The sequence below is a fragment of the Mustela erminea genome, chromosome 5, assembly GCF_009829155.1.
Source record: "Mustela erminea isolate mMusErm1 chromosome 5, mMusErm1.Pri, whole genome shotgun sequence".
NCBI lineage: Eukaryota > Metazoa > Chordata > Mammalia > Carnivora > Mustelidae > Mustela > Mustela erminea.
The window spans coordinates 39921211-39935621 of NC_045618.1; the positions used below are offsets into that span (position 1 = coordinate 39921211).

The 14411-nt window shown below is 44.1% G+C and overlaps 1 protein-coding gene across 1 annotated transcript in view; it reads left to right on the forward strand.

The window, feature by feature from the left end:
• The window catches only part of AQP9 (aquaporin 9), a 43992-nt gene extending 30896 nt beyond the window's left edge, over positions 1-13096 (forward strand). Inside the window, exons 3-6 of the mRNA XM_032342675.1 lie at positions 1654-1791; positions 2762-2880; positions 5569-5786; positions 11155-13096. Of these exons, the coding sequence (XP_032198566.1) occupies positions 1654-1791; positions 2762-2880; positions 5569-5786; positions 11155-11329 (650 nt within the window). The 3' untranslated portion in view covers positions 11330-13096. The remainder of the gene's footprint in view (positions 1-1653; positions 1792-2761; positions 2881-5568; positions 5787-11154) is intronic.
• Positions 13097-14411: the final 1315 nt, after the last annotated feature.

The window sequence follows — 14411 nt, forward strand, 5'->3', positions numbered from 1 at the left end:
TCTTTCTTCATAGGGGGAGACCTTCCAGAAACGGCTGACCTGTAGGTTTTATAGAGTCAGATGGTGAAGTTTCTTCTCCTCTCCTCCTCCTCCTTCATCATCATCGCCGCCATCATCATCATCATCATCATCATCATCATCATCATCATCATCTGTTGTTCCAACCATGTCCCCATCCCAAAGGTCTACATTTCAGTGTGGTCACATTGACAGTGACTCTAATTCCCCCTCCACACAAAGTGTACAACTTCGAATGAACATCTTTCTTTCTTATTTTTGCGGGGGAGAGACTTTTACTTTCCTATTTTGTATTATGTTCATTGGGATGAGCAGTGGGTGTTATACACAACTAATGAATCATTGAACACTAAACAAAAACTTACGATGCACTATATGCTGGCTAACGGAACAAATGAACATCTTTCATTTTCAGGAACTAACCCCATTTGCACTCAAAGACGATATTTGAAATGTGGTTTTCTTTCTGCCCACTAAGGCAGGAAAGGCTTATGAACATGGTGTATACCACTTCCATGTCTGGAAGCAGTATAGCACAGAACACAGACTCTAGAATTCTTATCAACCTGCATTTGAATCTGATTCCCACCACTTAACTAATCATGTGGCCTTAAAAAAGTTACTTTACTTTTGTGCCTCAGTTTCCTCACCAGTTAGAGAGTAATACCCACCTCACTGGGTTCTTATAAGGGTAAAATGTATATAATACCCCAATAATAACATATGGCAAATTTTCAGTAAATGTTGTTACTAGCAAAGCCACGGGGGTATTGGTGACCTACCACTGAGCAAACCCTCTGTGTGATCTGGTGACCAAATGAGAAACCAGGAGGCTGATTCTCTAGCAGGAGCTTAGATTGGGGTGTTGGAAGCATTGCTACGTTTGCGTGTGTGAGAGAAACACATTATTCCTGCAGAGGAACTGAGCAGAATCCAGACACTGTGATCACCTCAAAGTACATGGAGCCCCTTACCTCAGTGAGAGGCACAGTCCACCAACCAAGGTTCATTTTCCCCTTAGACATCTCTTTTCCATCTTAAGATTGTTGTATCTTCTCTGGACATGGGCTGAGGAACTGCTAGATGCAGATTTAAATATTAAACAATATTTAAATATTGATTATTTAATATATTTATGACTTAATAAATATATTAAGTCATAAATATATTGACTTAAAAACATATTGATGTTAACAGATTATATCAATCTCTTGGAGGTAATTATTTCATAGACAGATAAAAGCCTGGGACGTCAATGATAGCGACATTGATAGCAACAGTAGATCGACGATAGAGACAGAAAATGGACCTCTTGAGTACAAGTTTCTTTCCATGTCACTCCCTTCTCAGGAAGCTAAACTTCCCAGACAATGTCTAATGGTTCATGTGGATTACTCGTCTCCCTTTCCTCCCCATTCAAACACACGCACGTGCACACGCGCACGCACACACACACACACACACACACACGTGCACACTGAGCTCACACACTCACCTATACGTAAGCCTCTGTCTCTTCACACAGTTCTCTACCTAGAAGACTGAGTTCTGCCTGAGGTTTCTAGGTAAGGTTTTCTGTATTAGAATTCTCCCTGGCCTACTGCTAACATCCCTAACCGTCTTTCTTTCTTGCAGGTGGCCACATCAACCCAGCTGTGTCTTTTGCAATGTGTCTCTTTGGACGAATGAAATGGTTCAAATTTCCTTTTTATGTGGGAGCTCAGTTCCTGGGAGCCTTTGCAGGAGCTGCAGCCCTCTTTGGCATTTACTATGGTGAGTAGGGCTCCTAAGCCCAGAGGTTAGGGAGAGCTGGCCCTGACTGGGGAGTCAGAATTACTTGTTAAGAACAGATGAGCTAAGGCAGGAACAGGGAAGTGTTCCACATTCAGCAGGCAGTTCTAAGAATTCGAAGTTCTGAATAATGTGGCCAACATTATCATTAGGACAAATTCACAAAGTCTCTTAAGAAAATGGTCACAATTTAAATGGAGGGCAGGACTAGAAGTCTGTCTTTAGGTCCAATCAGTACTACAGTGTGACCAGGCACAAAATTAATGATAGGCCAGTGGATTCTCCATAAGCTTTCTCTGACTTGGCTGAGAGAGAGGGTGTTGACTAGTAGCAAAGGTTGTGATTAAGTATTCAGAGCAGGAATCTGGAACAAAGTCTTTGAAGGAAAGGGCACGGTTGAGAATAGGCTAGGTGGGGAATCTCTTCCCCATTCTGTCCAACAACAAGGACATCTGATCTCCAACAGTCCTGGAGGAGAAACAGTAATGGTGATCAAAGACCCAGACTTTAATTCTGTACTACGTCAGTAAGTAGCTGGGGGACTAATGTAAGCCATCTAACTTTGTCAGTCTCAGTTTCCTCCTCTGCAAAATGAGGGACTTGACTTCTAAGACCCTTCAAACAAAAAAAATCTTGAGATTGCATGAAATCAACTGTTGAAGTAGTTCCTTGTGTCTAACCCCCATAGAATATGAGTTTCCTGACCCACTGGCTAAGGTTGACTCAAGTGTGGAGTGAACCATGGAGGGCAGCCAGGGCTTGACGTGACATCCTAGAATTTCTATGGGCATCTCTAAAACTGCCAGGCTATGAAATGAGGAGAGAGAAATGGAATAGGTCCACCAAGCTGGACCTGAGTGTTTGATTGTGGTTGTTTTGCACAAGACCCGGCAGAGGCCTCCCTCAGCTTTGCCCAGAGAACACTAATGTATCAGAGTTTTTTCTTCCACAGATGGACTTATGGCCTTTGCCGGTGGAAAACTGCTTATCGTGGGAGAAAATGCAACAGCCCACATTTTTGCAACGTACCCTGCTCCATATCTGTCTCTGACAAATGCTTTTGCAGACCAGGTAAGTGCCTGTTTACCAAAGACTGGACTTCAGGGAAAAGATACGATCTCATAAGGGGAATGCACAGGAACATTATAGTCCATCAGACTGGGAAGGCTGTGTTCCCAAAGTCAGAGGTCACTAGGCATAACCCAGGCATTTTTGACCAGTTTTTCCCTTTACCAAAGTCGATATCACTAACAAAGTTCTGCTTCCTTGTTAATAGATACACTTGAGGGCACCTGGGTGACTCAGTTGGTTGAGTGTCTGACTCTTGATTTCATCTCAGGTCATGATCTCAAGGTCATGGAATGGAGCCCAACCACGGGCTCCCCACTGGGCGGGGAGTCTGCTTGAGATTCTCTCCCTCTCCCTCGGTTTCTCACCTTGCTCTTTCTCTCTCTCTCTCTCTCTTAAATAAATAAAATAAGTCTTTAAAAAAACCTGCATACACTTGTTTTGCACTGGTTGAGGTCCAGAAAAGAATGGACAACAGGACATTTCAACCCCTAAAGGGGCAAATAGGGTTTGCTTTCTGATCACTGTCTCTTCCACACTCTGAACATGGAGGCCACAAGAAAAGACATTTCCATCACAGTTCAAGGACTATGAAGTGTGACCGTTGAACCTAGAGCATCGCTGGATCCTCTGAGTCTCCTCAGGCGCATAGGTTTATCGAACCTCAAGGTAGTTAGAAGAGTCTCTGCTCTGTGGACATCTTAACAAGCCGCACCCAGACACCTGCGATGTAGCAGACAGCACGGTTCTTCTGGTCACCTTGTGGCAGGACCAACCTTGTCAACCTGAGGGCCTCTTCCTCCCTTACCATAGGCCAGAAAGCCGGCTGGTCAGCCCGGAAGGAAGAAAGGAGGGAGAGAGGGAAGGAGGGAGGACATCTCCAGCAACTCTCAGTCGTTCTCTTGTGATCACGATGGGGCAGGCTAGAGCGGGCATGTGTATAAAACGGAACTTCCAGATTGCCAACTCTGTCCACCTCCATTTAATGGAGAGATGAGAAAATCCATGCCCTCATGTCCTCGGTCTTTTTCCTCTCCACTTTGATCAATAAACCAAACAGGCAACAAGTCTTTCTTGAGCTCTCTCCATATCCTCAGCCCCGTGGCTGGAGCTTGAGGGACTGACAAGTAAATGTGAGACGGAAAGATCCGAGATTTGGAGTCTGAGTGCTGGAATTAAAATAACAGTTCTGTGCCAACTCCCTGAGAAATGTTAGCTCGATTACCGAGCTCTGGGGGTCTCATGTTTTCATTTGTAAAGTGGGGATAATATGAGCACTTATCAGATTACTTTGTAAGGATGAAGTGAATAATAGGAGGAAAATGCATTATAAACAGTCTCTGCCCAGGAATTTTGAATAAAATGAAGAACAAAATGATCACCTGAAGACAAAAGGAACAACGCAAAAGCGAAGACAATTAGACTATAGGAGTCACATTAGTCATTTGGCACCAAGAGCCTAAATGAGCTGGGATGATGAGAAAAGTTCTGATGGAAAAGATACAGAGAGCTGTAGCTGCCAGAAAAAGAATGTTCTCCTAAGCTGGAAAAATAGAAGGATAGTATTCAGATGAAGTAGTTTAGGGTCTTACACTCTATTCCGTATGGGAATATTAGATTCATTCAAAATGTCACGGTTCAAGACGGCATATACTACTAAAAGACATGAGCCAAAAGATGTCACACAGCAATGAGTGGAGAATGGGGATGTTTGCTCTAGGGGGTGTGTGCGGGAGCTGGGGGGACGGAGGTGACGAGATGGACTAGTAGCTTCCAAAGAGCTGAAGGAGTGTCAAGTGCAAAAGAAGTTAGACTTGGTATGCACATGCTCCCTGGAGATTTGATGGAAGTTAGTACATAACAGGTGCTCAATAAATATTGATTAATAGACTTACATATTAATTATGTAGTATGTATACACTAATATTTCTATACTAATTATAAAATTCTTGGCCCATGAAATTATGGTGAGATAAAGTTACATTATATTTAATAAAAAGAAGACCTAACAATCGGGACTGGGCTTTCTCTTTCAAGATTTCTCATGTGAATTCCATTCGAGGTAAGAAAGAAAGAATGCTGACATTCTGCCTCTCAAACCTTGGCTTGCGTTGAAAAGGACAGTGTCTTCACTCCTTTTGAAAGTGGCAGGTTTCATTCTTCTAGAAGAGCCTGAGAGAACTGCTGTCATTCCCCTAACGTTTAGTACGGTTTGCATCTCTTCGTTACAAATCAGTTTTTCCCTCGTATCTGTTTCTTAGTTCTATTTTTCTCTTATGAACTTCTGTTCATTTCCTTTGCCCATTTATCCGTTGACTCCTCGTGTTGTTTTTCTCGCCCGTCCGACGGGGCATCTCAACTGTTCTGCCAGCTGGCGGCTTGCCTTTCTGTTGAGCACGATGGTAGCTTAGCAGGATAGTTGTCTCAAAGGTAAGTCTCTGGAGCCGAGCTCTCAGGGTCCACACCTGACTGCCACTGACTGGGCAGGCGACCTCGGCACATCACGAATGTGTAAACGATGCCAGCCCCACATCAGGGCTCGCTGTTATGAGAAGAGAGCCTGGCCTGCTGTGCCCACCAGTGCACGTTGTTTGTTACCACGTTTGTTTTTCACCAGAAGGGGTGAATTCTGAGGTGGGCGAGTGAGCGGAATACAAGTTAAATCCCTTGTGCATTTTCTCCCTCCCCCAGGTGGTGGCCACCATGTTCCTCCTCATGATTGTCTTCGCCATTTTTGACTCCAGAAACTTGGGAGTCCCCAAAGGACTAGAGCCCATTGTCATCGGCCTCCTGATTATTGCCATTGCTTCTTCCTTGGGACTGAATAGTGGCTGTGCCATGAACCCAGCTCGAGACCTGAGTCCCAGACTTTTCACTGCTTTGGCAGGATGGGGGTTTGAGGTCTTCACGTAAGTAATGGTGGTGTTGGGGGAAGAGAGTCATGCTGCGCCTTTACTGGGAAGGGCTGCGCTTGGACCCTGGAGGTCTAGGAGAGTTCAGTTGGGAGTGTGGAGATTAAGTGCATGTTCTGGTCATCGGCGTGGATTGTTTCACTGGTGCTTTGTGATATGGGGTGTGGGGGCAGGGAGGGGAGTGAGAGGAGACACATATGGACACAGATACAGAGAAAGGGGAAGAGAGACAGGGAGAGAGAGGCTCTAGGTAAATTCAAAAGAAATGGGCTTGGCGTATATAATAATAATAGTTGGTAGATGGTTTTATGTGAATATTTTGGTTGTACAAGTTGTCTGCAGATTCATTTTGTGATAAAGTTGGGCCTAGAGTTTCCATCTTCTGATACGACTCTAGGGTTCTTGGTAGTGAACCATGCTATGCTTCACTCATTCAACAGATCTTTACTGGATGCTATCTGTGCTGTGGTCACTGTGCTATGTAAAGGGAGATTTCGAAATCAGCTAAAACCCTAGCTTTGAGCAATACAATAAGAGCTCTGGCAACCGACAAAACAAAGTGTTCAACCAACGCAGATGAGAGAGTGACTAGTTACACCTCGGAAGTTGGGAAAAGCATCACCAAAGAAGTGAGGGCTGAGTCAGGTCTTGAGGTATGAGTAGGAAATCCCTGGCAGAACAGACATGAAAGAGAGCCCGTGCACGGGAAATGGCAAGACACCATACTTTCTACCTCAGAATGTGCTGAGGAAATACGTCAGCTGTTGGTACCAATCTTCCAGGACACACTGTGCCCATTTATTCCTTCCCACTTTTGCCCCCATGCAACCACAGTGGTCTGTCCCCATCCACTTAGCATATCTCTCTATGGAAGAGGAACTGACGTTGCTTCATCAAGAAACAGGGCTCTAACAGGGAGAAAGAGAAGTAGGAAAGACACATGTGAGGAAATTCTAGGTTCACATTTGCTGTGAGAAAAGACTTGAATGTCCTTAAAGGCTGACCTGCACGTATAATCATACACATGTGATGACTTATTTAAGTGAAAGTTTGGGCTGCCTTCACCAGTGTGAAAAAGTAGTTATTTAAATAACTGACACCAGTCAGATCACCACCACAGACAGGGCTGAGAGCTGCTGGAATGTAAGCATTCTGAGGGCTGGGACCCAGCAGCTTCCTCACCACTGTCCCCACGGTGATGAGACCAGAGGCTGGCATATACAGAGTCTCCAGAGAAGTTAATATAAGCCTGAATGAAAGAATGGGCAAATGTTATGTGCCAGACATGTCCCAGGAGATGAGGAATACAACGAAAATCAAGCAACATCCCCTATCTTTAAGAAACTGATAATGCAATGAGTTTTCTAGTGCAGTGGTTCTCAACTAGAGCTGATTTTTTTTTCCCCACCCAAAGACGGTTGGCAATGCCTGGAGACATGTCTGGTTGTCACAACTGGGGAGGGTAGAAGAGAAGGTTGTTACTGGCATCGTGGGTAGAGAGAGGTCAGGGATATTGCCAAGTATCCTCCAGCACCCAGAACAGATTCCCGCAAGAAAGAATTATTTGGCCAAAAATGAAAGAATGCTCCACAGATGAGGAGCTCTTGTTCCAGAATGATTACCATTAGGACATGAAAAGGTTGGAACAGAACATCCCCTACCAGGAAGGTTCTTTTGTATCCTTCCAAAAGAGAATGCAAAACATATATCAGCAAGATTCTCAGAGCCCAGAATTAACCTGACTTTTGTTAATCCCAGCTCCCAGAGCCTCACTCTAGGTTACCGCTGCCCCCACGACCTGGTCACCTGTTAGCTTCACACAGACCCTTGGAACAAAGAGGCCTCGAAGCCTCCCTTTGAGCCCTGTTTCAGGACTCACCCGAACTCTAGGAGGGATGGTCACTCTAAGATAGATAAAGGTCTTGTCTACCCTCTCTTGGCTTTGTGAAGTCAATGGTAGGAGATCGCATCTGGCAAAATGCTAGAATCCCCTACTGCCAGACGAGCTCCACGTCCCTGTCCCTCCATGTCAGGGTCTTTTCCTCTCACATGTTCATTTATTCACCCCTGCAGCTACCTGAGCTCTTGGTCCAGGCCCTGGGCTGAGATGATGAAACCCAGCAGCTGCCTTTCTGCTTCCTTTGTGCTCTGTTCAGCGGGCTCAGCCTAGCCGCTTCCACAGGCTGAAGCTGTCAAGTGTCGTTTAAGAGATTGACTCGTTCACTTCAGCACGTGGGAGGTTTGCAGCTCCAAAGTTAGGAATTATGGGGGTGGAAGTAGGGGCATTTTATAGTGTTTGGATGGGCCTGAATGGGGGACAGAGAGGAGACTGCGGGCAGAGAGGATCTGTTTATTATGTTTAAGTAACAAGTGATCTCATCTAGCTGGAAGGGTGTGTGGAGAAGTCTAGAAAGGTCAGCGTGCTGGATCGCAGAGGATCTAGACTCCCAGAATGAAAACTTGGGGTTTGGGCTACCCCATCTTTTTATTTATTTATTTATTTATTTATTTATTTATTTATTTTAAATTAATTTATTTATTTTCAGAAAAACAGTATTCATTATTTTTTCACCACACCCAGTGCTCCATGCCCCATCTTTTTTAGATTATGGGAAGCAGCAAAGGATTTCAAGGGGAAGTTTGAGGGGCGCCTGAGTGGCTCAGTGGGTTAAAGCCTCTGCCTTCGGCTCAGGTCATGATCTCAGGGTCCTGGGATCCAGCCCCACATCGGGCTCTCTGCTCGGCGGCGAGCCTGCTTCCTCCTCTCTCTGCCTGCCTCTCTGCCTACTTGTGATCTCTCTCTCTCTGTCAAATAAATAAATAAAATCTTAAAAAAAAAAAGAAGAAGAAGAAGAAGAGGGGATGTTTGACATGGTTAGAACTCCAATTTAGTTAAATTAATCTGATGTCACCATCTAAAATGGATTAAAAAGGAGAGGGTAGAGGAGTAGAAGCCAGTTAGGAAAGAGCTGGCTGGCTGGTAATCTTCAAAAATGCCCAAGAAAACCTTGGAGGGATAACAGATCTCCAAAGTGTTTCTAGATCATCCCACCTTTTCAGGGTTCCCCATCCCCAGTAAGCATCTCAGTAGCTACATTAGCCTGGGTCTACCCCCAAGATTGCCTAACTCTCGGGTCCCCACTCACCCCAGTCTGGCCAGCACTGAGGATGACCAGGGGAGGGGATCACCAGACAAGGGCCTGTCAATAGACCCCGGCTGACTCCGGCTTTTCCTTTCAACATTATAGTGTTTTCCATCTAAGCGCTCTCCACGAATTCCCATTAAGGTGTTCATGACTTCATGGATGAAGGATCTCAGGGAGATTGTTAATATTTTAAATATTTTAAATATTAGCCAAAGGAATGAATCCCCTTAAGCAAGTAACAAAGACATTGTCCTGACATCCCCCAAATCATGGCGTGTGAATGACACTGAGGACCCCTAAGACCAGACCCGGCAGGAACCCACGTTTGAAGGCCTCCATTTCTGACCTGTGACCCTGGCACAACACATTCAGCCCCGACAGAAGGAAGAGTCTGGCCAGTGAAAGGGGGACATGTGTCCTGGCAGATACACGGGACCTGGATCTGTTCGAGGACAGTGAGATTCAGTGGCTAAGTCACGATGAAAGAAAAGAAATGAGAGACAAATAAGGTGGCTTATACGTGCTTCATGTGTTTGCCCAAGAGAAGGTCCCTAGCTCTGTAAAGCCCATGCGCCTCTCCCAGGAAAGTCCTCCTGGATTTGGGGGCTCACCCCTCCTGAATACGGGGACACTGAGAGAGCCTCTCAGCTGCGCAGTAAGAGTGACCTCTGGTGGCCATTGTGCTCAACCTCAGGGCCCTTCCCCTGAGCCTGCACTCGTGAGCTAAGATTTCTGGGGACGACCCAGGGGAATGGGATCACCAGGCAGAGGGAAGGATGGAGGTCAAGCACGGGGCTTAGTTCCTTTATTATTCTTTCCAATCCAAATGTGATACAAACAAAAGGCCACCTGGAACAGATATGTGGTGACTAAGCATAATGATAAAAAGAACAGCCCGCAAGCCTTTCCCCAACTGTGAAGTCCTCAAACAGCTCCTACTGTTTCCCCTGCCTCCTCCGCATTATTCTCAACGGTAGTGATTATCATTCCCCTGCTTTACGAAAGTTGTTTTTTTTTTTTTAAGATTTTATTTATTTATTTGACAGAGAGAAAGATCACAGGTAGGCAGAGAGGCAGGCAGAGAGAGAAGGGGACGCAGGCTCCCTGCTGAGCAGAGAGCCCGATGCGGGGCTCGATCCCAAGACCCTGAGATCATGACCTGAGCCGAAAGCAGAGGCTTAACCCACTGAGCCACCCAGGCGCCCCCGAAAGATTTATCTGAAATATATACACCCTTAAATAACTTTATAGTATTATTGAATAATTTTGCTTGCTTCTGAGCATTGTGTTCCTTCCTATGGAGTTATTTAAATGGATTTCCTGCCTCTGAAGAAGATGGTGACAATTTACAAAGGCACCTGCTTTCTTCCGGAACTCTACTTTCAGTACAATGTACTGTGATTGAGGACTTCTGGAATCATGGCAGAAAAGAGAATCATGGCAGGAAAGCCTTATCAGAGAGTAACTTTAAGCTGTGACCTTGGGGTGCCTGGGTGGCTCAATGGGTTAAAGCCTCTGCCTTTGGCTCAGGTCACGGTCTCAGGGTCCTGGGATCAAGCCCCGCGTTGTGCTCTCTGCTCAGCAGGGACTGTGCTTCCTCCTCTCTCTCTCTCTGCCTGTCTCGCTGCCTACTTGTGATCTCTCTCGGTCAAATAAATTAATAAAATCTTTAAAAAAAAAAAAAAAGCTGTGACCTCAAAAAATAAGCATGAAATTAAATTATATTTAGTAGGTAATTCATATATCCACCTTTCATTTTTTTAAATCCATTCATTGGCAAACATTTCCTGTTTATTTACTCTGTGATTGCCCTCCTAGACCAACTATCCAGGAACCTCTCCACATCCTTCCATTCATAATCCCCAGGACTCATCATTTCAGGATTGAGGGCAAAGCAGTTCCTGAATAATTAACCAGGACTGTCCCTAGATGACTTCAGTTTTGACAGTGGGTTCAGGGACTCTGTTTCCTGAAAGGAAAATAAAGGGGACCTATTCTCTCACAGGTAATAATAGCACAATGGACTAGATCATCTGAAATGAGGTATATGAAAAATCTAGGATGATGCTTGCCAAGCTACAGTGAATGTGCTTATACTTAGCTCTTGCTGAATTAAAAGGGAACCATGAGCATGGGAAACACTGGCTTGTTAGGGAATAGCTAGTAATACCAGGAGGGAGATCCAAGTGGTGTATCACTAACTTCTTGTTTGTTTTCAGAGCTGGAAATAACTTCTGGTGGATTCCGGTAGTGGGCCCTTTGGTTGGTGCTGTGATTGGAGGCCTCATCTATGTTCTTGTCATTGAAATCCACCACCCGGATCCTGACCCAGACTTCGAGACAGAACCATCCGAGGACAAACCAGATAAATATGAACTTAGTGTGATAATGTAGTCGTGTGCTCAGGTTGGGTTTGCAATTGGCTGCACTAGTATTTTCATCAGAAAAGATGGCATCCAGGTGTCTGTATTTTCATAAGAGTAGGATGGAATCCACCCAATTTTCTCTGCTAGCCATGTGAGGTGCATAATTATAAACGCATTCAAGTCAAAGCTGGCAAATGCTGACCTCTCCTTCACCAGTTTCCCCCAGAATAGCACTGACTGTCCCCTGAAATAGCCTTATCTCCTGCTCTGTTTGTTTCATCCTTTGATGGGAATCCTTATTACTAGGCCAGCACTGATAACTTCGAACCTTGACCGTGGACTTACTTGGATGATCTCAGCTGCACTACCTGTATGTAATAGCATTATGAAAGCTTTGTTTTTCCACAAAGATTATGTTTTGAGTATCAACCAAAACTAAATTGAAAGACAAAACTGTGATTTCAGTTAATATATCCATGAATTAGGGAGCCAGTAGGTCAACTGTGCGGTTACATTCTGCCACTATATTTGTGTAAATACAGATACTCCTCAAACCTAGGGATTGGGAAACAGTAGAATACAGCTAGAAAGCACAGGGGAAGGACACTGTGGCATTCAGAAACCTCAGGAGACAAGATAAATTTGGGAAACCAAATGGAATTTTTTAATGGAAACCATTTATCAGATTAATCTCTTGCTCTTTGCATTTTAGAGGGCGCCAATTAATTTTCTTGTCTTTAGTATATAATAACCTAAAATACAGCCATAACCTCAGTCATGAAAATTACATCACCCTATATTTTTAACTCAAATGCATTTTCCTAATTGTCCACTTGAGGACAGACATTTGACAAGTTAAGTCAATGGCTGCACTCATCCATTGTTCTACACGTGCCCTAGAAGCCAAAACTGGAAGCCATGGGATCCTGGTCTAGTGGAGTCTTCAGGAGAGAAGGACCCCAGAAAGATAGTGTTACCTTATTGGGCTTTTCCATTCACAAAAACACTTTCCCATTTATTATCTCATTTAATCCTCATAATGACTGTCCAAGGTAAATGCTGTGCTGCCCATTTATTCAGACAAGGAAACAAAGTCTCAGGGAAGTTGAGTGAGTTGCCTAAGGTCAAATGGAAAGTTGAACCTCATCTAACGCAACCTACACCTTTCAGAAGATCAATAACTAGTCAAGAACCTTGGCCAGCCCTCCTTGGCTGACCAGAAGACATGGGGCTGGCAGCGGCCAGAATGTGTACACTTTCTGGATATAATGTTCCTGGGACCCTAAAATATAAAGAACTTCATCGTGTGGTTTTATTCCTGCCATTATTGAAACACTAACCAAGGAACGACATAGTAATTAGGTCCTATTTTTCATGTGTTGAAAAACATTGTCTGAAGGCCTCCCTTCCTCGCCCACCGTTGCTCCTTCTAACTCTTGCTCCTCCTTCCCTGCCAATCACAAAGATTACATGTGGGGACTTTCCCCTTGGTCAGGCTCTTCCCTGTGAAGTTCCCTAATTGATGTCACTTTGGTGACAAGTGTCGGTGAGTTACAAGCACCAGAGAAATTGCTCTACATCAAACGATGCACCTTCAGTCAAACTGTTAAAAAACCCAGCATTCCCAGAGGTGTCCAGTTCCCATTGCGTTGTGATGATAACAGAACAAAAAGCAAATGTGAAATGTCTCCAGTGGCCTATGTTCTATAATCTACCAACATGGAATTTTTTTTTCTTGCTCTGGAACTACCTGGATATTTCCCATTTGAAATAAAATTGGTGGCTTTTTTTTTTTCTAAGTTTTTATGAGTGCTATGACTATTAAGGGCACATTTTACCCCGTCTATAAATTGAGATCTCCTGGGGAGCTCTTAAAAAATACTAATGTCCCAGTTAATCATTTGTAAATATTGCAGTGACTCAAATGTGCAGTGGAGGTCGAGAATATTGACTTGGTTAGATTACATGTGTCTAAGGTTTCTTTGAGAACCATGTCTAGGGGTGGCCAGATGATTTCTGGAAGGATTCTCAGGCTTGGGATTCTTAAGGATTTGAGAGCAGCGGTTCTTAATAATGGGCAGCTTTACCCCCTTCTCAGTTCCTTCCACCACCCCTGCAAGGGGATATGTGGCAATGTCTGGAGAGATTTTTGGTTGTCACAGTGAGGGCGGGAGAGTTGCTGGTGGGTAGTGGGTAGAGGTCAGGATGCTGCTAAACATCCTACAAAGAAAAGGACAGCCTCCCCCAACCCCCACAGCCCACAGTAAAGAATTCTTCAGCTGAAAATGGCAATTTGTGCAGAGGTCGAAAGATTCTGGATTTGAGAAAAGGCAAGGGGAGGAATAAGAGAAGACGCTGAAGTCCTGTGCCCTGATTCACATTCTGCAAAAACAGAAATGCCACACACGTGAGGAACAACCCTGGGGGTTGGTGGATTATAATTATTAGAGAAAGAGGCAACCTAAATTTTGAGTTTTCAGGTTGGATTGTGGAATCTATGATCCATGCAGGTGATCATTAAACACTAACTGGTGATTAATGACGGGATCATGAAAGGAAAATGCACATTAGGAAATCAGCCCCAGGAAGACTTTTTTAAATGGGGAAAAAAAGAAAAAAGTCCTCTTGTTCTACATGTTCACATTCAAATTCTCCCTCTCCCCCAGTTTACAAGTGGGTTTGCCTGTGGTGGATTCTTATGCCAGAGAATGTCTTTGTGTTTGAATGATCTGTATCACAAGTCAAGTAGAGCCAAATAACCTATATTTTAAATAGATCCTTTAGGAGATGGAATTTTAACAATGCCCCCCCCTTCCTTGTCAATCACAGAACTTAACAGAATCATTTATTTTATGCCAAAAACAATTTCTCCATGATTCCCCAACCCTTTGAGATCTCAAAGTATGTCAGATGTAGGACTTTTCTAACCAATAGGAACCAGAGTCAATACTCAGCTGTTGAACAGGCTAAATGAAGTAGAAATTTAACATTTAAAATCTGATCCTTAAGCTGTAAATTAAATTGTTTACGCGCACACACACACACACACAGTCTTACATAAAGACACATTGGTACTCAAAAATACCATCACAGAAAAAGATATACAACTT